General features: G+C 36.3%; 2 protein-coding genes and 1 long non-coding RNA gene across 5 annotated transcripts in view; 2 read left to right on the top strand and 1 right to left on the bottom strand.

The window, feature by feature from the left end:
* Positions 1-8: 8 nt before the first annotated feature.
* On the top strand, positions 9-3,148 carry LOC113677930 (E3 ubiquitin-protein ligase RBX1). Its single transcript, XM_027194792.2, has 6 exons — positions 9-139; positions 233-260; positions 343-393; positions 858-928; positions 1,663-1,748; positions 2,942-3,148. The coding sequence occupies exons 1-6, from the start codon at positions 50-52 to the stop codon at positions 2,952-2,954; spliced, it is 339 nt and encodes a 112-aa protein (XP_027050593.1). The 5' UTR covers positions 9-49; the 3' UTR covers positions 2,955-3,148.
* Positions 1,644-14,497, bottom strand: LOC149035143 (uncharacterized). Its single transcript, XR_016182550.1, has 3 exons — positions 14,360-14,497; positions 10,298-10,830; positions 1,644-1,781 (listed from the first exon to the last, which is right to left on the bottom strand). It is a non-coding gene; the product is annotated as an uncharacterized LOC149035143 (long non-coding RNA).
* LOC113677935 (uncharacterized) overlaps positions 10,229-26,504 on the top strand; it is a 27,243-nt gene continuing 10,967 nt past the window's right edge. Inside the window, exons 1-11 of one of the 3 annotated variants that reach the window (XM_089192368.1) lie at positions 10,229-10,388; positions 10,790-10,902; positions 16,952-17,021; positions 18,350-18,388; positions 19,006-19,047; positions 19,356-20,080; positions 21,183-21,207; positions 23,352-23,405; positions 25,258-25,390; positions 25,904-25,992; positions 26,354-26,394. In XM_089192368.1, the coding sequence (XP_089048494.1) occupies positions 10,850-10,902; positions 16,952-17,021; positions 18,350-18,388; positions 19,006-19,047; positions 19,356-20,080; positions 21,183-21,207; positions 23,352-23,405; positions 25,258-25,390; positions 25,904-25,992; positions 26,354-26,394 (1,271 nt within the window). In that variant the 5' untranslated portion in view covers positions 10,229-10,388; positions 10,790-10,849. Of the gene's footprint in view, positions 10,389-10,772; positions 10,903-12,509; positions 12,888-16,951; positions 17,022-18,349; positions 18,389-19,005; positions 19,048-19,355; positions 20,081-21,182; positions 21,208-23,351; positions 23,406-25,257; positions 25,391-25,903; positions 25,993-26,353; positions 26,395-26,504 lie in introns of those variants that run through there. The other 2 variants (XM_027194798.2, XM_027194797.2) reach the window with 2 other exon arrangements.

Below are 26,504 nucleotides of genomic sequence, written 5' to 3'. Positions count from 1 at the left end.
ATACAATAGTGGGCTTGCGCATTACGGAAAATAGCCAATTTCAGCAAAAATGGCGGAATCCGAAAGAATGGAAGTCGACTCCCCTGCAGTTTCATCGACATCTTCAGGTTCCAACAAGAAAAGGTTCGAAGTTAAGAAGGTAACTAAATTTCCTGATCATTATTTTCAGTCGTATCAGTTTCTGTGGACATTCTGTGGATTAAAAGTGATTCTTTCTTTCTATTTCTTTTAGTGGAATGCCGTTGCTCTTTGGGCTTGGGGTAAGTCGTACACTTTTTTCTCCAAAAGTCCTGAAAATCGGTTCAATTGTTACTTAAGAAACAAATTTGTTTCATTTTCCAGATATTGTGGTTGATAACTGCGCCATCTGTAGAAATCATATAATGGATCTATGTAAGTCATGGTGAAACAGTTAAACGATAATTGTTGTAACGTGGATGTCATCAGTCTGTCAGAATAAGGGTACAACTTGTGTCTTTTATTAATTGATTGTCTTCTGTCCATATTTAGTCAAAAACTTTTAATTCCTTGACTGCATTTGCGATAGTTCTGAAAAGTTTAGATGCGACTGTACCGGAATGGCAGTTTTGACTGCTTGAAAACGGCTGTATTAGTACAAAAACCTAAAACTCTATGTATATGATACAGTTTTTATATTGTTCTTTCTTTTTCCCCAGAGAAGTAGTTAAAGAAGTCAGTGTACTACAGTCTAGCTACTGAATAGCAACCAACAGGAACCCAGAAAATTAAAGATGAGACACTTGGAAGGAAAAATACTCTGCAACTGTATTATTTAAAAACAGTCCTTGGACATGTGCTATATGCCATATCGATTTCCTGCATTGCTTTTATTTCAGGTATCGAATGCCAAGCAAACCAGGCTTCTGCAACAAGTGAAGAGTGCACAGTTGCATGGGGTGTTTGTAATGTAAGTGTAATGATAGGCATTGGAGAATGATGTTTTTTTCATCTTGTCATGAGTGTAGGACAAAGAAAAAATTCTGAGTCCCCATGAGGAATTGAACCTCAGACCTTTGGATTTCGCACTCTGATGCTCTACCACTAAGCCACAGAGACTCCATGGTGAGCGAGGTCTGTTACAAAGTTCATATGACACGTGCCCTGCATACTGCTAGGATCAGCAATGTCAATAGCATAATGTTTGTAGTTAGAAATAAGAGAGATGGTAAGTTTTGAGCTCAGTAAAGAAATAGAGAATGATGTTTTTTTGTCTTGTCACAAGCATGGGACAAAGAAAAATGATAGGCACTGTTTACAAGCTACCTTAGTGAATTAAAGGAAATTAGCAATGCACCTGTGTTAATTAAATTCATCTTAATCTATGTTGATTATGATTTAAATCGCACTATTTACATCATTGTTATTTACAATACCTTTATTTCAATAACAAAACCTTATTTACTCATAGCTGAGGCCATAGAAATGCAAGGATCTACGGCAGTTCTCCCTGTCTTGATCCATTTACTGAGAAATAAAACAATGAAAATGAGCTAATAATGGCTGGAAATGCTGCTGTTTTTTTTCTTTAGATATGTATGTTGAGAAGTTTGTATCTTGCAATGCCTATGAAATGAAATATTGGACAAGAATAATGTAGTCACCTATGCCATTTCAGTTTTCTCCTTGTATTTTCTTCTGCAGCATGCTTTCCACTTCCACTGCATCTCTCGCTGGTTAAAGACTCGTCAAGTTTGTCCTCTGGATAACAGGGAATGGGAATTCCAAAAGTAAGTGATCTCATGTTGCCAGAATCTAAAAAACTGAGAGAAAAAAATCCTTTTTCTTTCTATGATGTCATCCAAGTTTTTTCTATTATGCTTTTACTATGCTAAAATGAAAGGGAATTCTCTTTACTATCAACCATACAATTCTAATAATGTCAGTTCAGAGAATTTAGTATTGGATCAACTAATTATCTTCAAATTGTTTTTTTTTTCTTTATTCTCATCACTTATCCAGTTGATATTGTATTAATATTGTGAGGAGAAATTCTGTCTTGGTCACTCACGGGAGTTGAAGGGTTAATCTACTTCCTGAAATACAAATTACCATAGTATGGGAGACACAGTGGTCTAGTGTTCAGTACACTGGACTCCCTTCTCCAGCCAGGAGTTTAAATGGCTTCTGCTACATTTTTAGGGAAGCCTGATGAAATATGGGTAATGTTGTGATGGACTAACTTCCCATCCAGGGGAGAGTAGTGATACTCACAGTTGCCCCATGCCAAGGAAACGGGAATAAGTTCTGGCTGAATGGAAGTTATTGAAATTGTTAAAATCAGTTTCTTTGCTATTCAACAAAAATGAAACAATCTTTTTAAAGTACAGAATTGTTATTTAACACTTAATTATCTTTGAGTGATGATTTCATAATATTGTTCAACAAACAGAGGCGTGAGGCGTAATTCGTGAGGCGTGAGTGGCCCGTGAGGCGTGAGTGGCCCAGTGGTCAGAGCGCTGGACTCTGGGTCGGACGGCCCGGGTTCGAGTCCTGGATGGGGCACTACGTTGTGGCCTTGCTTCGTCTTCTCGGATAAGACGTTAAGCCGGAGGTCCCGTCTCCTGCAGGGTTTGGGGTAGGAGACGTTAATTTCCCACGCACGAGATTACTGTGTGATGGATGTCCTCCCCTGGGTTGAGTTGGGTGGATTTTAGTGTTGTAATGCGCACTCGATCATATCATCGCATGTTAGACTGCGCAATATAAGAAATAAACATTATAACAGTTGAAAAGAAAAGATGGGTTAATATGCTGGAAGGTGTCACCTTGATATAACACCAATTTCTTCTAACTGATTTACAAGGCGACATCAAGTAATCCAAAGGAAGAATTGCCAATACAATCATTGGAGTGAAAGCACTGTAGTACTTGTTATTCAAACACAAAAGTGAAACAATTTTTCATTAATCTTGTGTTTTAGGTATGGTCGCTAAAGGTGAAGTATATCTCCTTCATTACTGGTGGTCCTCTTGTTATGCGAGCAGCATTTAGCTTTATGCAAAAATAGTTATCATAAAACATTGCTTTTTTTCAATCTTGTAAAAATGAATTCATTAATTAATTTCTGCAAGGTTTGTTGTACTTTTTGTCCCTTTTCAGTAATCAAAATAAAACCTTTTCCTTTCAATCCTTTCTTGTTTGTTACAGTATTGAATAGGTTATAATTTGCCACAAAGAAGTTTTATCTCTCACTGTGTCAAATTTTGCCAGAAATACCTTCATTTTCAATGATAAGTTAGAGTTTAAATGAATTAGAGATTCTGCTAAAAAGACAGTATTCCAACAGCTAAGTAAACGTGTCACACACGATTATGGATCAAAACACCTTGCAACATGTTTGACATAGCCAGATCTATTGATTATGCGCCCACAAGGTAAGCCTGTGGAAAGGTTAAGACAACTTTCATCAAGAAATTCTCCATTGCAATTAATTTTTTAATTCAGATTAAGCTTTAGAGCACTAGCGTTACTTCATTGTCTAGAACGACGGTGTTGCTAGACAGCAACTTCTCAAAACTTCTTCCTCCGGAAGGAGGAAGGGAAAGGACTTGGGACAAATATGGCTTTGCAGCTCTTTTGCGTAAGGTCAATCAACAGGACGAAGGTCTGCCGAGAAGACTCCTCTCGGGGATGGAAAAATTTTTAGGGGGCTGGGAAAGGGCTAGATAGAAATTATACATATATTTTCTTCATAAACACAGCTCTCTGTGATGTTTGAGTTTCACAAGGATTTCTAACAATCTTCTGGCTGGTTGCCCGAAGAGAACGCTGAGAAAAATAATTTATCAAAATTGTTGCCTCGGGGGTGTTTACCACCGTCTTATTTTGAACCGTTGTAGCTTCGTTATGAACTTTTGAAACAACTGCACTGAGAAGCGCAGTGGCTGGTTTTTAACCCTTTCACTCCCAAGATCTAATTAGTAATTCTTCTTAGTATCTACCATACAATTCTTATGATGTTAGTTCAGAGAATTTGGTATTGGATCAACTTATAATCCTATGATTGATATTCTTCTCTATTCTCATCACCCGCCTGCTTGATATTGTATTGACACTGTAAGGAGAAATTCTCTCTTGGTCACTTGTGGGAGTGAAAGGGTTAAGCGGTAGCTTGAGAAGGTGTTCGTTACGATAAAGTGAGCAAATGTTACAAACCAAAGTTTACAAGACTGTTATTCGAAGCGAGACAAAGAAGATGAAATGATCTGAACACTGTAAACCTGGTAAAAGTAAGAAAATAATCTCGCATAAGCGCCTTGCAAAAATTTAAAATCATAACCAAATGATCTTGCTCAGCTCACCCTTTTATTCCTGTCAGCACAATGTTATCGACACCAAACAATTTGAACTTTAAGCGCGAGTTCGAGAAAGTTAGCAAAAAAAAAAAGTATGTCCGCTAGGGCGCCACTCGTAACTCTGGGAGTAAGTTGCACGAGGCGTCCGCGCGGCGCGCTACTATAATTTTTTTTTTCAGATGATATTTTTGACTTGCTTGGCGGATTTGCCAAAAAAAGAGGGACTTCTTGTAGTCTAGAGTAAAGACATCAACATGTGCTCCTATTTAGAAGCATGAGTATTAAATATCAAACTGAAGTTGGGTGCAAAACCAGAAGATATCACTTGACAACATATGTTTTGTCATTTGATATAACCTATTTGCTAAGGGTGGAGTTCTTAAAAATGGCCACTGGACGCAAGATATATTAAATTTCTTCGAAAATACGACGTGATGCACAGCCACCAGCTTCAGTTTTGTACTAGTCCGAGATCAAGAGACTTCGTGTATTGCAGGTGAATTATAAGCGGCATATGTTTATATATTTAAAAACAAAACAAAAACAAAAAAACCAATTTCCTGTTTAAGTGGTTGTTATGCGACCGGTTAAGACGATCGAAATGCAAGCTTGCCAATTTTTAAAATTCACAGCTTTTGAATATTCAGGAAGCTGTTTTATATTCATGAGAAGAAACATGAAACCCATTATCTTGCTCAACATTTAGCGTCCATTTCTGTCGACCAACTGAGGTTTTCTGAGTTCCTCGACCTCCTTGATAACGTAGCGCACGCAAGTAGAGGTGGAGCTGTTTGGAAAGAAAAACTGGTTTGTTTCAATTTTATTTTGTTTGCACAATTTTTCCTCGAGCTCTTACAAGTAATTTTTTTGGTGGTTACAATTTTAGAAAGCAGCGACATCAAACGACAAACAAACAAAAATTTTGTCGGAATTCACAAGCTGCTGTCTATCAAGTCTGTTTTCCGCTTTTCTCCTGGTTTTGCTAGGAGACTGAATCAATGCCTTAGGGTCACCTTTCAGATAAACAGATGTGGTAGTCGCCAATTTTAAAAGAAAGTTCTCATAGTATCAAAGGGAACTGTCTCCACTTATAGCTTGGGGGTTTGGGTGATTTTTCGCTCTTTTTTTGGGGAAGGGGTGAATTACATGGTTTTTCAGGGAGTGGGGATCAGTCTTCGCTAACAGAGTACAAGGGGAGGACTTTACAGGATGGACTGCCATTATAAATGAAAACACTGGTGTATGAAGTAGTAATTTGCGCATGCGCAAATTTTTTAGGCCATTTCTTTGCATAGTTTACAGTCTCATCACAGTAATTTAGCGCGTATAATTTTAGTAGTCTTGTGTTTTGAGCTATCCCATTCCTTTTAACACCTTTTACGTTTCATTAAATTGGTCTGGGGTTCAAGTTCCCACACACGTCGCGTGAAGTGAAATTACACATACAACTTTTGTTCTAACAAGACTTTTTGAGGATGACCTGTGTGGACAAGGTCGGTGTCGCAACGGCGACCCAAATTTTTGAGCTGGGACTTTTAAGGTCCCTTTAACTCTTTGCAATGGGATCTATAAATACCACTCGACAATCAAACGCAACATAAGTTTTATTTTCTTCTCCAGCATTTTTCCATCAGCGCTATCGGATACCGACTCGTCCCAAACATAATGACCAAAATAAGTCATATCAACCTTTTTCAATCCCAGAAAAAGCCAAACTCATACCATAGCAATACAGGTTCAAGCAAAATGTGACGAGAAGAACTAAAGACATTAACTAGGAGCTAGCAGGAGCCCATTTTCGTTCATGGGCTCCTGCTAGGAAATAATGCTGTAATCAACACCAAATTTTAAAAGCTTAAATCACAAGAAACATAAAACAGATAGCGCGGAGGATTTTTCTTTAGTTTTGAAGAGTGAGAGGGTTGATCATGAATTACGCTGTCTCAACAATTTGTCTGCAACAAGATTTTTGACAGTTTAAAGAGCACTCCTCAAAGAAAGCGAAAAAGATCTGCTAAAAATACGATAGTATCAGCTATTACAATACATACAAAATTTCCGGCTGGTCGCTTGCAACAAACTGAAGTTCAACGTTAAACGGATGTGAATGTGCCAAGTTAGTAGTAGTTTCATATCTAAAAATAATGACCCTGCCATTCAAAAAAAATTTTTTTTCGGTAATTAGGAAATTGAATGAGAAACATTTCAATCACATTCAGAGATGGAAGCTACAGGCCGACGGCCTCCCCGATCCTCATTCAATATTTCTTTGATTTTCTTTTTCTTCTTTTTTATTTTTATTTTTATTTTTACTTCGGATCCTGCTACAGTTTATTATCAGACGGCAGGGTACTCCTGAGGTAAATTACTCGGCCGGAATTTGCTAAACGGACGGTTTCTACAATGACTGTCATAAGCCGTGTATTTTTGTTCTCGAAAGTCAGCAAATTCAACTGAATAAACAAGTTCGGTCCTGGAGTGCCATATACTAAACCATTTACTAACTTCGTTTGCTCTGGTCGTACTAGGAAATATTAGTTCTCGCTGGTTTTTAGGCAGACTTTGTTACACTCGGTCCTCACTACCGCGACCTCGATCTGGCCAATATTCCCCGGTTCTGCCCTTGCGCTCGGATAGTTATAAAATGGTATTATCGGAAGAGTGCCCCCAACATATTTTAAAAGCAACCGAATAACTTAGCCCTGGCTGAAAATCAAGAGGAAATAGTATTCTTTAAGTAGTCCTTAGCGGAATATATCCAATTACGAGGCCTATTTTTTTCGAATCATCAAGTATAGGAAAGTGTCATTCAATAGAGTTATATTTTTTATATTAAGTGATAGCTTCCATAGTCGATATTTTTATGTCGTACTACTTCAAAGTTACGAAAATAGAAAATGGCTAGGTTGTAAGAACCAGGAGACTCCATCACACTGAAAACTTGCGCCGTTTCATTATTATGTTCGCTGTGGGGGGTGGGGCAAAATTCAAACTTCCCAAAATAGTCACTGTGAATTAGTATTATTACGTAATCATGTGAAACCAAATAATTGGGCGTCTTTAACCGTGCTTTGCCTAAATGCCTCCTAAAGAAGGTGATCACAGAGAAGACAGAAAAAAAATTTGTACATCAAGATTTAAACCTTAGTTGAAGACTTTTGACGTCAAATGAGACAAAATATTTATTTCGTGACAACAGTTGGGTCTCACTTGTGACGTCATTGATTTACTGCTCAATGGTTATGACGTCTTCGCTCGAACTTTCGATCTCAAAATAAAAACATGATCGCTCAGAAAGCCTTTTTCGGTGAGTTATTGATATTTGTTACAAATATAGCATAATGAAACAGACTTAACATCCTAAAGAAAGCGGGAAGCAAATCAAATACCGACAAATATGGTAATTTCTTTACGGAAGGTCACCGGTCGCGCTAGGGCTAACCATTAGCCGTAAAGCGGCTAAAAAAAAATAAGCCGTTAAGAGTAAAAATGACAAATTTTAACCGTTAGTCAAAAAAATTAACTGTCAAAATATTTCCGTTGCCGTATTGGAGAGATATTAACCGTTAGCCGTAAAAGCCATCACCCCATTGAGACCCTTAGCAAAGCGCACAAACTAAAGTCTCCTCTTTTTTATCGTTCTTGGTCTAAGGTTTTAGGTTTATAGCGGAAGATATGATCATCCCACCGATTTAAAAAATTTCAGTCTTCTGTTGACTGAAGTCATCTGAAACTGTAGTTTAAACCTGATGACTGATTCATTCCTGATCAAATCCATGGTTTCATTTTTGCTGTCATTTCTTTTTTGAAATGTGCAGTTCAATTATCAATAAGGGAAATAACTGGACGGACGAAGAAATGGAAATTTGGTTTAGGTGGGGGGAAACCACTCATTTTGATCGGACGAAGGGGAAAGTTTCAGAACCAACATCTATCAGATATTTCCTAGAGATATCTACCCCCGCGACTTGCAAGACTTGCATATTTAAAATCAACAGAATTTAATTTCCTTTTTGACGATATGTTATGACTTTGAAGATGATTCTTAATTACAATGGTCTTCTTCGGATATAAATTGGTTATCTCATTACACATCGGTTGTGACTTCACGTCGTCTCAAGTTTCCTTTCCTTTACAGTTCAGGCTTCAGCAAAAGAAGGTGTCTTTGTTCAATATTCACCGACACACAGACATAGTTTGACGCTACTCTGGTTTGCAGGTTTAATGAATGTAACCGAAGAAGTTACGATTCATAGACCCAACGTTTCGACACTCCTGTCTAGTGCCTTCATCAGGGGACACATACAACAACAACAACAACAACAACATACTTTATTGACTTTCCCCAAGGGGGCTTTTCAAAGACAATGTTATAAAAATAATCCTATTACAATTAAAAATCCTATTTACGAACGCATCACATACGAACACATCACCGACACATACGAAATGCCATGAAACGCTTAAACTTAGATGCGTTTGAAAACATAGGAACACGGGAAGTGAACCGCCATAGGCCGAAAAGGGATTCGGAGAAAAGCCCCTCCCTGATTAAAATGGTAGAATCGGTATGTTATTCCCGCGTCACATGACCTCGAATCATTGGGTTGGTCTGTCCATGATAAAAATGTGTCTCTTGAACAAATGCACACTATCGATAATTCCTGTAGATCTGTTATGACCAGAAGTTACTAAATACTATAACAACCCAACGATTCATTCGAGTTGGAACGATCATGACCTACGCTTATTTGAAAGATTTACATTTTCATGCACTTCCGGGAAAGTCCAAACAAACATTTCTCCATACGATACCAGTACAATACCAAGCAGAAAGGTCTTAAGAAATTAAAAAAATTCATTTGAAAGATGCTGTCTTGATTTAAAATCAAATTCTCAAAGCTTATATTACGAGAAATGTATGAAAAACATCGCGAAGAATTAACATTTGGATCTTAGGGGTGAAAGGGTTATCATTCCCAAACTAAATCGCTCTAGGATTTTCTTAATTAATTTCAAATACCTTTATTTATATCTATGCAATTCAGTTGCGATGGTGATCGAAGATTTTGAGCTGACTTCAACTGGCTACCCCTAAAACAACAACGAAACCCACGGCAACAAACAAAAAAACTTGCATACCAATAGAAAAAAACAAACACTATAAAAGACATTCACCTGTTTTTCAGCCCTTCAAATGACTGGCTGGGCACTGGCACTAGCCACTCATTGTAATACTACAGAGCTATGCTGCAGGTCTTAATAATATCTGGAAGGTCGTGGGCTCCTTTCTTGAACAGCGGTTGAATATTGTACCTAATTGGAACTCATTCTCTGCTACACAGGCAATATAATGTCGAATGTAACATAGTAACATCGATTTTTTAACATAGGGATTTGTTACAATATATGCCATATTGGACTGTCGTCAAGAACTCTGTTTCCGCTAATTTAGACAGAAAAAACCCCAAACGGCAACAAACTGTGACAACTTCCTAGTTAAAGAAGGATGAGAATTTAAGAGCAGGACGTGCTTTAATAATGCTCCATGCTGTGTCTATAGATTATGGTAATACTAGCGACAAGCATCTCATTAAAAGAAATAAAATTCCAGTAGTCTTTCATCCTTTATCGACCACTTATATTCAAACGTGACTTGAAAAAATTAACCAAACGTCCACGAATCAGATAGAAAAACCAGTCCTTAGTTGGTCTCCTCTGAGCGGGAACCGGTGATGGCCTTTCACAAAACGTGAATGAGATCCGGATGTATTCGGGAAACGAATATTATTACTTTTGGTGGGCTTGAAAATCTCTTAATTTAACTAGCAGCCGTTAGCAGGATTTGAAGTCAAAGGTTACACAGCAATCGTTTTGTAATGCAAATTAGAATGCAGACAAACACTGGAGTATGTTATTGAAATATCAGATTTCTATGTGGTTTGAGTTTGGACCTCGTTCAAGACATCTACGGCACGTACCTCAAAGTGAAGATTCAAACACGTACATACGCATGTAAATTTTTCCAGCAGTTCATAAGCAAGTCAAGAGTCGTCCAATTTTTTTTTACAGGTGAGTATGTAGATATGTAGTTTTCCTTCGATCACGTAGACCTGCTTTCAATCGAACAATGAAATAGTTCTGTATTTTTGTCCCGTTGAACTGAGCTGAAGCGGAAAATGGTTTTCGCGAGAGATATTGACGCTTTTTAATACAAGACAAGCAAAAAACTGGAGCAGGCATTCGTCGATTGAGTAAATACTCAGAGGTTTCTTCACAGCTTTGTAGTTTTTAAAACAAATGAACTGGAACCTCCAAAAATAATAGACATCGAATAAAAGCCTTAATCATCCATGAGGGTAACAACATGGCTGTTTGCCCCCTTCGATTTACCGCACAATTTGTCCAGTTTCACCTCTTTCTTCTCTGTTCAGTTATGGAGTGAAATCAGCTCAGCTGTTCCTTTTTACTAGGTCCCTCAGTCAATCTTGGCCCTCACACAGAGAGAATAATCCTGAAAAAGACGGCAAGGAATGACTGATTCAGCCGACTGTGTCTATTTGACCCCTACAAGCGCGTTAACACGGTAGTATTTCGGTCAACCTTTTTATTGAAGTGGGAATATTGAATAATTGAGATCAGGAGTGTTTGATATTTGTTTTTATTTTTTTCGAGAATTGAACTTAACCACTCTTGATGACTTTTGTAAAGCTTGCGCCAGACTATAAACAGCTGATGGCAGATAAACGCACAATCAAAACAACGGATGTATTTACTGTTTCATATCATTAACGAGACTAAGGTTTGGGGTCCATCCGGTCCGCAAAGCCAAGGCAACACTTCGGTCGACGAACCTGACCAATAGTTAACCTGCGATCAGGTATTCTTTTTTCGCTTGATCGCAGGTTAACGAATGGTTTCCATAACTCAATGAATATTTGCTGTTTTGACATTATATCGCTATTGTTAACAATTGTGTCAGTATGCGTCGATACTTCGATAATAATCCTAGAATTATTATTTTCCGAAAAAAGAAGCAAACTTAAATTATTATCATAGGAAGTCATAACAAATCAATGTGAAAGAACCATCCAGATTGAGGAAGGGAAAAGGTTGTAAGGGAGATAATCCACAAACTTGAAAAATCACGGCCCGATTTGAAAATTTACTTTGTGGATTTGAATTACGATCATATTTCAATCCTGGACAAACTTTATGGAACATTCAGACCCATATTCCTAGAAAAATTACGAATTGACTTAATTGGTGGAAGAGGAAGTTAGATAGAGAGGGTGGGCGAGAGAGTGAGGAAGAATCTAGTCAACAATTGTGGTTTGTTTCAGTCTCTGAGCCTGACAGCAAATCAAATTTCCAATACGTTTTTATCAATTAAAAGAGCCTTCGATCCACCTTGGTTTAAAACAGAACCAATGTTTTCCGCTCAAACTGATTCGATCATTCTTTATCATAACAATTTTCATGTCATCACAATTTTCTTACGTTAAGACTCTTTATAAATCTACTATCCTGTACTTAGTATATAATAAATGAGTCACGACACACTTTTTTCGTATAAGCATCAGTAGCAGATCAGTCTATATCCAAGTCATTATTTACAGTACTTCAGATTAAATCTCTCGTGTTATCATCACATTCATATTTTAACAATTAATTAGGCCACAATATTGTCTCTGTTCTGATGTAAAGTAATTTTTATTACAACATTATCGTAGAGACTGCTGAGGAAGTTATTCCAATATGCTTACACAAGTGGGTGTGAGTTAAGTGTGCTGTGACGACGACATGACAAATAAGTTTGCTGTTTAGATTATTTTTTTCCCCGAATTAAAGTTAACGAGCCATTCATCAAACAATGATAAATTTCTGTCGTCGTCAGCACAATTAGCGAAATTAGATGTTGATTGTAGATTTGAGTCGCGCCGTTAAACACGGATTGGCAAGCTTCACTCCAAGCGCTCAGTCACTCAGTTATAAATAGGTTTTGTGATTTTCCTTTGTCTCGCGAACTCTCACGCGAAATCCGCGAAAATTGAGTTTTTGGGATATCCGGTCCTGTGTACCTTTCGCGTCGAATGAGGGAAGCAGGGAAGCCCCATTTCCGGTTGTGTCTCCTTTGGCTGGTTGAATGGCAGGTGCTTGACCAATGAGAAAGCCATATGCGTCACGTGGGGTGTAAATTGTGCGTCACACAGCTGCCCGAAACCTCCGGATTCTTAGCGGATCCTAAACTGGTTAGTTTTTGTTTAGTGGGGAATCGAATATGTAGGGTTAGAAAAGCGAGGCTTCAAAATACGCTAACTTCCTCTCGAATTGTGTGAGGAGTCACCTCTTCCCTTCACCGCATAAGTGCTGGTTCTTCGCGTCTAGTCAATCTTCGCCTTTCGACAACTCAATTGTTGATGTTCTTTCGGAGAGTGGCGAAATCTCCTAATATATTGGGCACTACAGTTCCTGCCTTTTCCTATATTCTACGGAGATTTTTCGTGTTATGAGTCGACTTGAGACTGATCTGAGAAGCACTGGTCTTCATTCTAGGGGAATGTCGTCTGGGTAAGTTCCTCAGAGGGATTTGAGCTTTTATTTCGTTATGTGGTAGCAAGTAAATGTTCATCAAGATGGCGCATCGAAAAGACTATAGTTTGTTGACGATGTTGTGGCAGAACCTCATCATGATTTTGTCTGGAAAACAACATTTGTAGTCTAAGAAATCTCAGTTTTACGATGTGACCGAAGAAAGATAAAAGTTTTGGTGATCTGTCTATACAAAGGTTGAGTTCCATTCCGTGTTCATTTTGCCGCCCCCATAGAGTTTATGCAAAAGGTCGAGCAAGCTTCCGTACTTTATTACTACTTCTTCTAAGTTTCTTCTGGCACATAATTATCGCAACGTTTTGTACAATAAGTAAGAGTAACAGGCCGATCTACGACCGCGTTTTTGTTTTTTAATTGTCCCAAGATCACGGCGTCATTTTACGGTTTCGAATTATGCCAAGGCATTGTCGTAATTCTCGACATTTGGAACGTCACGTCTTTGGAAATTATTCTCGTAAGTCGTTAAACCGATATGTTCTATTCTAAACAATGAGTACCGATCGTAGTATTGCTCACGATTTAAAGGGTTAAAGTCTTTTGTTTGTGGCGTTTTCGCTCGCGATTTGAAGCAATTTATATTCTTTAGGCCTAATATCAATTCGAGACATTTTCCTTCGGGAGTTCATTTCATCGTCTGTAATTTCATATCGCAAGGTTACATAGAGGGGGACAGGAGATTTTCTGGTTATTGATGAATTTCCAAGAGTTTACCTGATAATTTTTTTAAGCATTACACGAAGCCAAGTCTAGTTTAATATGTTTTTTTTTCGGACTGTTCCCTTTTCTTTATTGCTTTATTGAGGTAATAATGATTTTGCCGTAGGAATTGATTCTAGTTTATTCGCACGTCCGTGATAAATAAACCAGGTACATTCGATCATTTTGCTCATTGTAAATCGTTTTTCCATTTTATTCGATGACTGCATATAACCAAGCAAATCCTAGGTCTTTTTTCAGTGATCTTATGCTTCATATTCTCGATTATATTAGAAAAAGGTCAAAAATAGATCAATCCCCTTTTCTAAGAATTCTTCTACTGTACAAAGGGTTCGCTTTTTTGGCGTTTTTTTTTTTGTATGATTCGTCTTTAAAAAAAAGACTGGCGACAGATGGCGTGGTATTCGAGTTACAAGACTTCAGACTTCCCACTAAAGTGTTCTTGGGATCTATTGTCGATATTTAGGTATGTACGAAATTTTGGAAACGGCTCCTAGATCAACGTGTGTGAACATTTGCTATGGTTCGTTCACTTTATTTATTGCATGCGGTGGCAGGAAATGTACGGCTTATTACTAGCTACAATCGATTCATAATCAATTATTCTAAACTTCCCGAGTTTGGGTATGGAAATCTTTTCTTTCTGACAAATATACTGAAACCGCACTTAATCAGAAGTCAGCGTTACTTGAAAATCAACATCTGTATCATACCTGCCAAGATGAAATGTGTTCCATCGTGCAGTGTGAGAGTACTATATATTGAAAGACCTTGATGTTTAGGCTTCTAATACAGGATTTCCAGGTCAGACGGACGCGTGCCTTACACTGGCAATGCTAGTTTTATTGCTGAATCATATGTTAGGGCAACCGAGAGATTCGGCTCATGTCATGTTGGGGCATAACTTTACACGGCTCTTTGTTTTGTTAACACCGATTTTAAGTAAACAACAGGACTTGCGTTGCATCTTTCCACAAATGATTTGCGTTTCATTGATTATTTGCCAGCAAGTAGTAGCGCTGTGTTGCGGGTAGTTTGCCTTATAAAGCTTGTCCAAACATTCACTTCTATCATCTTCATATTCGCTTCGCTTAGCTTAGCTTTTTTTACTAGTTTCAAGGTGGTAATATTATTCAATATATTAACCACCGCCTCGGGGGACGTTAGTTATCGAACGAAATGCACCTTGTAAGGTCAGAAGATGATCACTTCTTCCGCTGCTACAGCCGTTGGTTTGCTGTAACATTTTGATAGGAGTTAAAAGTTTATTTGGAAACACCCACTTGCTCTGATCTGTTTCCAAACAATTGTTTTTGATTGAAAGAAGCTGTTATGTACATTTCTTTCTCTTAAAAATGTAGTTAAGTGTCTGTCATTTGTTATTCTTTCCTGTTCCCAACCATGTATGGTTGTGTTTTACTTAGTTTTATTTAAACCTCTTAATAGTTTGTCCAAACCCTTACAAGGAATCATCCAAGGTTTCTAAATCTGTGTAAAGGGAATTGTCCTCATTGTTACAAAAACAACTCTGACCATCTTTGTAAGGTTTAGTCCTCTGTAGTTGGTCCTTAACTGTTTTATTGCCTTTATATTACCAAACACATTTATAAATGACATGCACACTTCAGGAATAATGTTGTTTCAGAATTTTTCCTTCAAGCCTGTAGCATCCTCAAGATTTATTGATGAGAGTATCAGTTATCTGTAAAGAAATTGTGCACAGTTGGTTGTCTTCATGTGAATATCTGTGTTGCCTTTTTTTTTTAGGATGTCAAACAATATTGTGTGAGGTGCACTTATGTTTTAAAAACCAGTTGTCATGCCCTCCTCCATGTGTTGCTAGCGCAGTTGTTAATAATATTATGACTAAAGTATTAGTGTAATCAAAAAAATATTTTGAATTGTTGCAAAATGTTAATAAGTTCATGGAATGAACCATTGTGTCTCTTTGCATTGGTCCTTAGGTAATATTTTAAATGTCTTTCATCTGTCATTAAATGAAGTTTTTTTTTTTTTTTTTAATAGAAGTTGCCTTTTGATTGTGCCAGTAAAGTGGCCAAAACTTGACCAATTGGGAATATTTGACACCAAAATAGAGACAGTAATTGCTGCTAAACAAGATTCTGATTTAGCTTTTTGATCTTCTGTTTTAATTATCTGTTTGTGGTGTAATTTGCTTTTGTTGGAAATCAGATTATTGCACAATCTTGTGCAGAATTCCGTCTATGCTGAAAAATAACAAATACTTTACTTTGTACTATTTTGGCTTGGAGATCTACTCGGTGCAAAAATGAAGCCTTTTTGGATTATAAGATGTTGGTTTCTAAAATCTTATCTTTTAAAGTGTTCCTGATCTTTAGATTGAGACATCAAACATGGGAGAATTGTCCAGCTAAATTTCAATGGTTTAAGCCATTTTTTATTTAGACCTTGAGCTGTGCTTCACTTTTTTAGCTGAAATCTTGCTAGGCTGTACCTATCTTTGAAGAATTTGGTTGTTGCACCACCCTTCTGAAAGCAGGAAAAGTATCTACTTTCTTATCACTTTATTCCACATAATGATATATCTTAAATCTACTAGTTTGATACAGGATCATTTAGTAAGCTAGTAACTAAAGTAATGAACTTATTCATCCATTTAAACTCAGGATTTTCATTAAAAAGTAGTCTTAACCCCTAAACTCCCTGAAGTGATTGACATGTAACTTCTCCCCATAATATCTATACCTTATCCAGCAAACAGGTAATGAGAATACACAAACTTATCAGGTAGAGTTTGTTGTCTTGATATAGCAACAAATTCTCATAACTAGGTTATAATGAAATGTGTGGCAGCTAGAGGGGAGAATTAGCAATCAGATCTTGGGAGTGAAAGGGTTAAAGACATTAAAGCAGTGGGATGCAGTTGTTTGTTAGTTTGTATTTGTGTCAGTTTGATTGAAGATTCTCAAAAGACTGGTGTAATTTCTAGTGAACTTGAGGTACCGGTATTACAAATTATTTTTGGAAATCCTTCAAATTGATTGCCCTTAATTTAAACAGTACCTGTCTGCTCAAAAATAGTAATTTGAATTGCAGTTGAAATTTGACACTTCTGAATATGATAAATTTTGTAACTCTTTGCCAATCCTATTGTAATGTTGTGATTTTTTTAGAGATTATTCCCAAAAAAAAATACTGCAATACACACCAGTTGTTCTTCAAGGGTTTGTCATTCCTTTTAAGTGAAGATTATTCCACGCTCTTTTCATGTTACCTGTCACTAATGGATCTAAATTTGACTAAACCTGTGTATCTGTTCCCAGGTTAGCTATTCATGAGAGGGAGAGAAAAGAGGCACAAAGAGAAAGGGCTAAATTACGGAGGTCAGCTTCGGTAAGTGAGGTTTTTTTTGCTGTGTCCAAACATTTTGAAGAAATTTATTAGGAACAATCTAGAAACAGTGCTAGTCAACCGGTCCAGCACCTTCGTATTAATATGTCAGTTATGGTCACGATGTAAAGATATTTGCAAAGTCTGTATATAGGTTAATGGACTTTAGCTGTTATTTTGAGATTCTTCGCAATAAGTTTGTAAGCATGATAGTCAGATTTAGCCATATCAGAATCTGTTTGACAAAGCAGAAGCTTTCATATCCATCGAGGTTGCACTTTTGGAAGATGGATAGTCAGGAAACAAAGGAAATTATTTCATGTCTGGGCAGGATTTAAACTCTTTTTATGCAAGTGGTTCTTATGAATATTCTTTCCTTTACTCAAGTGGTCACGTTTGACAATACTGTCTTGTTTTTGTGGAAATACTCTCTTTACTGAGACTTAGTAATTTCATTGTAAATGATAAGAATTGCTGGAGGGATAGTCACATTTAGCCAAACGTTTAAATTTATTTTGGTTAAATTTATAAGCTATGGAATCTAGACCCTTCGCTTGTTTTTTTCCTTCTTCAAGGAATTGATTACAGAAGTATTGTATATTATGACTAGATATCTTGCTAGCAAAATAGTAAACAGGTGATTTTTGTAGCAAATATTTTTGTGAACTTATTTGAATTTGATATATGGTGAATCTCTTATTCTAATTTGGTAGCATGGTAGTTTAAATTTAGAATGATTTGTTTTTGTTTTCAAATGACAAAAGGCATCCAGCTTGTAACGCTCTAAATAGGGTCAACTTGCGTAATCTCCTAATTGGATCAGACAGGGATTTTTTTCTGGAAGTTTTAAAATGGAATACAGTGTAGTTATGAAAGATAGTTGCTTCCTTACAGTAAAATTAAATTGTTGCTTAAGATACAGATACAGGTAGCACTCTCCCTAAATACCCTTGCTGATAGTGAAGATATTATTTTGCTTGTTACGCATTCCACTAGGCTAACCAGAGATTATTTTGAATGTAGGTTGAAATATGCACATTATTTTTTTTCCTGTTGGTTTAATTGTGTCATAATGCAATAAGATACCGAGGAGCTTTTGAAATTATGATGATTGAATGAAAAAAATGAATTTTTTATTTCTAAGAGAAATAGTAATTTTGAATCTGTTTTGACTCAAGGTTCTCAGAAGTTTTGTAACCAGCTTTGCACTTTTAAAGAGCACTGTAAAGATTTTCAATAACCCTGGATAACTTGTTACTTATTGGTAACATAATCAACATTTACTATGACAATCATTATGTTATTACACTGTGTTTATGTTGCCTTTTCAGAACACTAGTGACCGCCCTTTATTTGCCGAACCTAGGAAGGTATGCAGAACAGTGATTAATTTATGAATGAGTGTGTTCTGTAGTGTGAATTGTTTTGTTTTGATAGATTTTTTGTCTTTCTGAATGTGAAAGGCCTGTGTAGAGTCACTCTGTTCACAAATTGATTCACACCACTTCCCACTTTCCTAATTCCGTCCAGATTCTATGTATGTTTGTACATGTGAGAGCCCTTTCTTGAAGACTGCAGGAAACCATCCAAAGCCAACTGCAGCAAAACTTGTATAATTTGTAACAGAAATCATACTGCTATTTATAGGATAAAATAGATTTCCCATGTCCCTAAATCTGAACTATAACCAGAACAGATATGGAAAAATTTTTACTCATGATCATGTGAGGGTACATGATGTGGACTACCAACATCACTTCATTTCCTTCAAGCTACATAAATTGAACTCTGTTTTTTGCTTGAGTGGTGTTTTAGGGGAAAATGCATTTTGTATTGCTTGTTGTTTTCATATACTTTTGATGCTTCTGTGGTTGCAAAGTTTGTGGAAAGAAAATGTCATTTTAGAAGTTTGGTTCAAAGGTGTTTGATTGCTCTTAATTATGTACCTCTTTTTGGAACTAAGAAAGTATAATTGATTTATATGAAGGTTCAGCCATCAGGTCAGGACGCCCTTCAGCAAAAAATCCAGGTAATGAAAATTTTTACATTTTATTTTTAAGCTGAGTGTTTGTTTAGTGATATTTGCGATGATGTGTTTGGTTAACTCCTTAACTCCCAAGATCTGTTGTCAATTCTTCCCTTGAGCTGTAACACATGTTTCATTTTAAATGAGGTACAAGAATTTGATGTTAGATCAAGATAACAACTTCTGCCTGATAAGTCTGAGTATTCCAATTACCTGTTTACTGAATTTTGTAAGTTAATATTTGGGAGAATTCACAGGTTAATCACTTTTGGGAGTTGAAAGGGTGTATGTTATTATTTTTTTACCAACAGGCTACACTTGGAACTTATGACACCATTGCACCTGTTCTTCAACATCACAATCATTTGATTGGAATTCCAAGACTTCCACCAACACCTGTTGAAGGGCAGAAGTTTGTTTTTGATCGCCATAAAGGCAAAGATGCAAAATTGTCTCCCAAGAACCACAAACTCAATGGAGTCATAAATGGCACTGGACACTTGGCCACTAAATCTCCTCTTGTAAAGTCTAATAACACAATTGCTCCCAACAAGAACTCAACTCTAACACTTTCCAAATCTCCGACTCGTAGTAATGAAGCTATCACCCCTAAAACAGCTGATGCAAGGAAAGTTCCTTCAAATGTGAAGTCTCCAACTCCTAAGGAAGCAGCTGTATCGAAACAAAATAGTTCAAAGAAGACTTTAACACCTGTAAAGGAAGCCACGGCTATTAAAACGGCTGAATCAAAAAAGAGTTTGTCTCAGTTAAAATCACCAACTCACAAAGACAGTACACCAACAAAATCAGTTGAGATGAAAAGGACTGAGATAAAGCCAGTTTTTAATGGCAACATTAAATCTCAGCAAAACTTGGAAAAAGAAAAGGATAAATTGGTCAGCAAAGTTAAATGGATAAAGGATGAGAAAAGTCTTGCCGAGGACCTGAACAGTGATCACCACAAAAGTCACAGCCAAAAGTCAAGTGCAGCCTTAAAGGGAAAACCTCCAAAAATCAAACTCTCCATGCCTGATAGGTAAGAGGGCAGCAAGCCTCAAGATGATTAACCCTTTACAACCTAGCATCAGTATGCATATTCTCCATACTGTTCTCTATACATTTCCTAATGTGCTGGCAAGGAGAATTTGTTGAACAATTCAGAGGGTAATCATTTCCTTTATTCTCATGACCTTAACATTTGATTCAGGGGTGCTTTATTTTTCTCTTATCATTCTGTACAGTTGTAATCTGACAGTGTAATACTAAGTTCACTCAGCCAAATCCACCAATCACGGAATTGAGCACAATAACCATAGCAACAACTACTGATCCTAAAAAAAAGCTGGGAAATTTCCAAAGTAGAGGAATAATTATTTTAGACACTGTCTCTTCTGGAGATGTTTGTCCGGAGATGTTTGTCCAGAGATGTTTGTCCAGAGATGTTTGTCTAGAGATGTTTGTCTGGAGATGTTTGTCTGGAGATATTTTTCTGAAGATGTTTGTCTGAAGATGTTTGTCCTAATTGTTTGTCCTAATTATAACAAAACTTCACATTGTCCAATTCTGTCCGTAATCATACTTGTAACTGATAAATCAGACTCCTGCTTTGCAGACATCTGATTTTGTTAATCACTCGTATGATTAAAGACCAAAGTGGACTCCACTCACTTCTATTATCATTATTAATCAGTCAGACCAAGGGTTAAAAGTTTTTGATTTTTCCTTAACCCTTTAATGCCCAAGATCTGATTGTTAAGTCTTCACCTTTGCCGCTACACATTTACTTGAAATAAGTTAATATGGGAATTTCATGTTAGATTGAGATAATAACTTTTATCTGAGAAGTTTGAGTATTCTCATTACCTATTTACAGGATAATGTTTGGATAGTTTAGGAAGAAGTTGCATGTTCATCACTTCTGGGAGTTAAATGGTTAACATAGAAAAATATGTGTGGTTCTTTATGTTAAGTATGAACAGTTTTCCCTGTGTTGATGTTTTTTAAAATTCTCAGCCCACCTGCACATGTTTTGTGTATTAATTAGTCGACAGGAGGCAGGGAAAGCATTGCTTCCCTTTGCCCATTTTTGTTTAGGTTATTTTTGTTGATTGCCTCTGGCTTCTTTTTTTTCCCCTTAGGAATCTACCTGTGTCTTCAGTCAAGGTATGACTGTTTATTTTGTATTTAACCTTGTCAGTCCTTGAGATAACTTCCCCAAGATCTCCTGCCACAATTTCAAATTTAATGCCATAATTTTGCCAAACTGTCAGTAAATGAGTACTTATTTCATGACCTGTAACCTTTAATGCCAGCTTGATCAACTTTGAAGGATAAGGTTGGCAAACAGTCTAAAAATTACATGAAGTGTCTGATACAACTGTGGCTTGTGTTTTGCCTTTTTTTTTTTTTTTTTTTTTTTTAATTTCACAATGCAAAAAAACCTACAGTGGTGTGCATGAACAGGAACTGTTATTTTTGCTTGAGGAAGTCTTAGAACCATTGTTTATCTTCTGTAGGTGGTATTATTGTTGGTTGAATTACCAGTTTCATTCCTACCACTCAAGAGTTCCAAATGAAACTGAAAGAGGGGTCTGATACAATGCACTACTGTTTCGTTTAAATTTCCTCTTCAGAGTTAAAGCTTGTCCTTTTTATTTTGTCAGTGTTACATTTGGAACAGTAATGCTAACAAACTGGAGGGAAATATGCCTATATTTATGCAATAAAACACTCTAGATTCTAATGGGGAAAAAATTTTGTTTTGGCTTCCTGTGATATGTGAGCTTCATCTCCTCTTATAACAGATGTTTTTTGTTCCATTTCAAATTCCATTTGTTTCCCTTTTTGTAGTAGTTCTACTATCAGAGCCATTTAATTGTGATAAATTGTGTTAGTAATTCTGCAAATTTTTAGACAAAAATGTCTGATGTTGACTTGGGTGAGTGTGGTGATTTGCATAACAGATGTCTAAATATAACATTTGCTGATTTTAGAATCTACTTTACTACACTGGATGACAAACGAAGGCTGTTTCAACTAAACAAAAAAAAAAATCCTTTTAGTCTAAATGAAAATAATGTGTGCCAGGTTTTTTATTTTTCCTGTGGTTGTGTTGTGATTTTAGCTTCCTTTGACTATCAGGAAAATATCTTTGTCAGAAAAATATCAAACCATCATTTTAGAAGAAGACTGCTGTTTTTACTCTGGCCTCTAATGGGTTTTCTTGATCATAAATTTGATGGTTTGTTGATTTTAGCTTGGCCACACCCTCTTCTTCTTCTTAGTGCATCCAAATAATTTCAAGGCACAATTGCACAGATAGAGTCACTCAGTTGTATCATTTCTGTTTGTTTCTTTTGAATGCATATGTCTTGTAGCCTTTTATTAGATCTGTCTTTTTCAAACTTAAGCCAGTAATAAAGTTTTAAATTAATAATGCAGAAGGTAATTTCTCATTGAAGAGTCAGAAAGTCTAGGTATTGATTAAAAACTGTTGAGCAGCGGCATAAGTGTATTTTTCAAAAGTTTAATGTGTGAAAGAAACACATTTCAAACAAATGCTTGAAGGTTTTATTTTGGTCAATTAATACAAAGTTTGCACACAGCTTTCATTTAATAGGACTCCTGGCATATTAAAAAACTGAAACTGAAAACCTAAAATGCTTTTATTAATTATATCTGGTGCCTTCAGGATACATTCATGACAGGCAATTTCTATTAGACGAAAGAGAGATTCTCTAGATGGAATTAGAATTTTGTTGACACAATGATCTGAAGCAATAGTGATTCAGGCGTCATTTATTGAAAGGGCTGCAGGTGAACATTGTAGCCCTGAATGCAAAAAGTCCTTTCCTTCCTCCTTTTTTTGAAATAGTCTTGGGTACTTTCTCTTTTTATCATTTTCATTTTCCCCTTGGATTTTGTATTTTTCTGTTATCTAGGAAATGATTTTAGGATTCATTGTCTGTTGAGATATCCTTTAAAAACCTTTGCTCTTTTATGGTAGTCTACAAACACTTAAAAATCAGCTGTTGTAAGGCAGATAACAGTGGCTCTGTGATCTAGATACTGTTTAAATTCTGTCAAATTTACTTCCTTTTCATTTATGTCTTCCTCCCTGATTTTAATGAGGAATTTTGTGCCCACTGAATTTCTTTTTTTTTTTTCATTTTCACAGAATTTAGGTGTTGTGTTTGTAGTCAAGACCCCTTTCTTTGTCTCAACAGTTAGTGTTGCTTTATGATCTGATCTTTCAACTCAATTTATTTAATGGTTTGGGTGAATATTTTCTTCCTTTTACCCAACAGCAAGAAAATCTTTCCATGAGTGATCAGCCAACCAACGTGGAGAAGATTATTGAGGTAATATGTTTTGTTTTGTCTTACTTTACCTTACATTGTAAGTGGAACAAAACATGCTCCTTTAGAGCATCTTTTGAGAAGAGACATTTAAGAAGAGATGATCATCAACCGCAAACTCGTTAGTGACACCTAGATCGAGGTTAAAATTTTATGGTGATTGTGCTTTTTTCGGTCTGTGCCCCTAAACCTTGGAATAATCTTCCAGAGCATATAAAATGTAGTTTAAATCTTACATTTTCTAAGAGCAACCTTAAAACTTATCTTTTTAAGTGCTATTTTAATTTGTAGTTTTGTTTTAGTATTTTTTGAATCTATTATTTACTAAGTTACTGCTTAAAACATTTTATTGTAAAGCACCTTAGAGCTCTAGAATAGGGTGTTATAGAAATTTTTGTATTATTGTTACAATTATTAATAAGAAAGATTAATTCACTGTATTTTCTGTCCTTTGCATTCATACACAAGTTGGTAATCTCTCTTTGACTTCATTGAATAGCACATGCACTATGGAAGTTCTGTGTCTGATACTTTTGCCACAATGAAAATGATAGATCTCATTTAGAGATGATAATTTCTGAAGGCAGTTAAGTTGAATGAAAGTGCTGTTGATATCTGTGTTTTTCTTTTCTCATGTGAAACATATAATTGGGAATGATGTTCTCAAATAGTAGGGAAATGGAATTTTTAATCCTGAATCATAGGTAGAATTGAGCAGATGTTGTGAAAGATAGACATAAATTTCAAGTATAATGCTTATTAAACATATACATTAAGGTAACTTGAATGAATAATACAGAGGTTGTTTCAGTGGTGACTTTAAACTTAAGCTACCAGATTAGTGTAGTTACACCATTTTCTGATTGTAAATGGATGACATCAGTTTAAAGTTCAGAGTTTGTTGTAGAAGAAATGATCCACTGTATGCTGTATGCCTCATCTTTATTTATGGTCATTTTATATAAATGTACTCTTCATTTCACCCTCAGTCTACTTGAAGTAACAATTTTTAGACATCTACAACTGTCACTCTCCATTTGTTGTACATTTACCATCCCTCAATGTTGTGAGTGAAACCATGATTCAGTTGATCTGGCCATTTTGTAACTTTTAAATCCCCTTGTCTGTATTTGATTCATACTGTTTTGGTTTATTCTGTTGTTGCTGTTCATGGGAGAAAAAATTGCATGTGTTCATAATTATTGTGCATAGTCTGCCTTAATTCAAACCTTAAAAATCTGCTAAATTACTCTTTCATTTTTGATAAGTAATATCATGAAATGTTTGTCTGAAAGAAGAATTAGTTTCCAGGGTGAAACCAAGGGGAAAAAAAAGTGGAAAAGACAGCTTGTAGAGTACTATTGTACCACAAACAAACTTTGATTAGAATAATTGACTTATATTAAGAGGATTATGCAACCCCTTCAGTGCTCAATGCTGAGACAATTGAGGAGAGAGTGGCAATTTTTTGAAAAGAAAAGGAAGGAACATTTACTTAATTGTAATGTATGTGAATGGTAATGTCTCTTTGATTCTTACCATGCATCTAATATCACTAAGTACTTGAAAATATCTTCTTGCCAAACAGGCAACTTTTGTTTGTTTTTGCAAATTTTTTTCCTACTCACCATGGTGACATAAGTAGAGGCCAGATTGCATATAACTACACACTTACCCCTTCCTCAACTCAACATTAACCCTGTTTCATGTTTGCAGTAGACTACCTTTTTTTTGTTTTGGCTTAGGGGAGGATCGGTGTGCAGTTGCTTTGACACTGATATCAATCCCATCATACATTCTCTGACCCAAAATGTTTGTTTATTCATTTATCTTTGTTTGTTTGTTTGTTTGATAGGAGATGCAGCAGGTGGCTCCACCGCTCACAGGAATCCACACACCAATCAAAGGAGGCAGCTCCATCTTTGCTTTTCATCGTATTCAGGAACATTCAGTGCTTCCAGCTTTAGCAACAAAGAGAAACACAAGTGGTAAGGGGGCTGAGGGTGCATTTGTTTAGTGTGTGCACTTCTGTTCTGTCAGTTTAGTTACCAATGCTTTCAGAGAATCTAAAACTTGAAGATGATAGGTGAAAAACCAAGTTGTAGTTTTCCCCTGTAGATTGATTGTTTGTTGAGTTAGTACTATTAAAGGCCAAAACAGAAAAAAAATTACAGTCAGAAAAATTGACCTGACAAATCTTGCAAGCTATGTTGGCAATAATAATTCAGCATTGTTTTCTGTGTGAGAAATGTTATTTCCTGAAGTGTATGATCATTTTTGCATCATTTTGATCCAAACTTCTTGTTTGTTGACAAATTGGGAAATGATTGCAAAAGAGCTCATGGAAAAGTTGTGATTTTGGTAAGGCATTAACCTCGTTGAAAGACAGCTAGGTGAATGTGCCTTTTTTTTTTTTACTGAGGTGGTCTCTGCTACAATATGAACCTCTTTAGCAGAACTTTTATGCCTGTGACTTTTTCCTTTTACATTGCGTTAAATAGAAAGCATTGAAGGCAAGAAAGAAAGTGGGAATGATGTCGTTTTGTTGGATGATGATCTAGTCCTGACTGATGACAGTGATGATGAACATGTAAGTTTTTGTGTTTCCTGTTGTTATCTTTTGTCAACTGTGCAACTTCCTTTTGTGACAAAGAAAGAATCCCCCCCCCCCCCACAACATTAACACAAAATCAGGTGATGAGAGTAAAAAAGGATAAGCACAAGGGAATTATTAGATCTAAAATCAAATTCTCTGAACTAACACCCTAAGAATTGTACAGCAGACAGTAAGGAGAATTACTAGTGACATTTTGGGACTGGAAGTGTTTAAGGACAATCTGGGCCATATGCAGTTAATCACAAGGGTTGAAAATAATCTTTATTCAGCAATAAATCTTAAACTCATCTCTATGAAATTATGTTAATTATTGTTGTGCTGGTTTCTCCCACAGGAACACCCAGTTACAAGTATGTCACCCTCCAAGGATGACAAGTGAGTACTGCATTTTTTGATAGACATGCTGAAGTTTAACCCTTTGATTGTTAAGAGTGACCAACATCTAATTTCTCCTAATAATATCACCCCTGATTCAAACACTAAGG

Source organism: Pocillopora damicornis, chromosome 13 (assembly GCF_964200805.1).
Source record: "Pocillopora damicornis chromosome 13, jaPocDami1.2, whole genome shotgun sequence".
In the NCBI taxonomy this organism is placed as follows: Eukaryota; Metazoa; Cnidaria; class Anthozoa; order Scleractinia; family Pocilloporidae; genus Pocillopora; species Pocillopora damicornis.
This window is presented reverse-complemented; position numbering and strand designations above follow the sequence as displayed.

Bases quoted from the DNA above. Each gene is read 5' to 3' on its own strand.
- LOC113677930 (XM_027194792.2), top strand. From the start codon at position 50: ATGGCGGAATCCGAAAGAATGGAAGTCGACTCCCCTGCAGTTTCATCG. The intron at 140-232 runs GTAACTAAATTT...TATTTCTTTTAG, and splicing joins AAAGGTTCGAAGTTAAGAAG to TGGAATGCCGTTGCTCTTTG. The intron at 261-342 runs GTAAGTCGTACA...TTCATTTTCCAG, and splicing joins CGTTGCTCTTTGGGCTTGGG to ATATTGTGGTTGATAACTGC.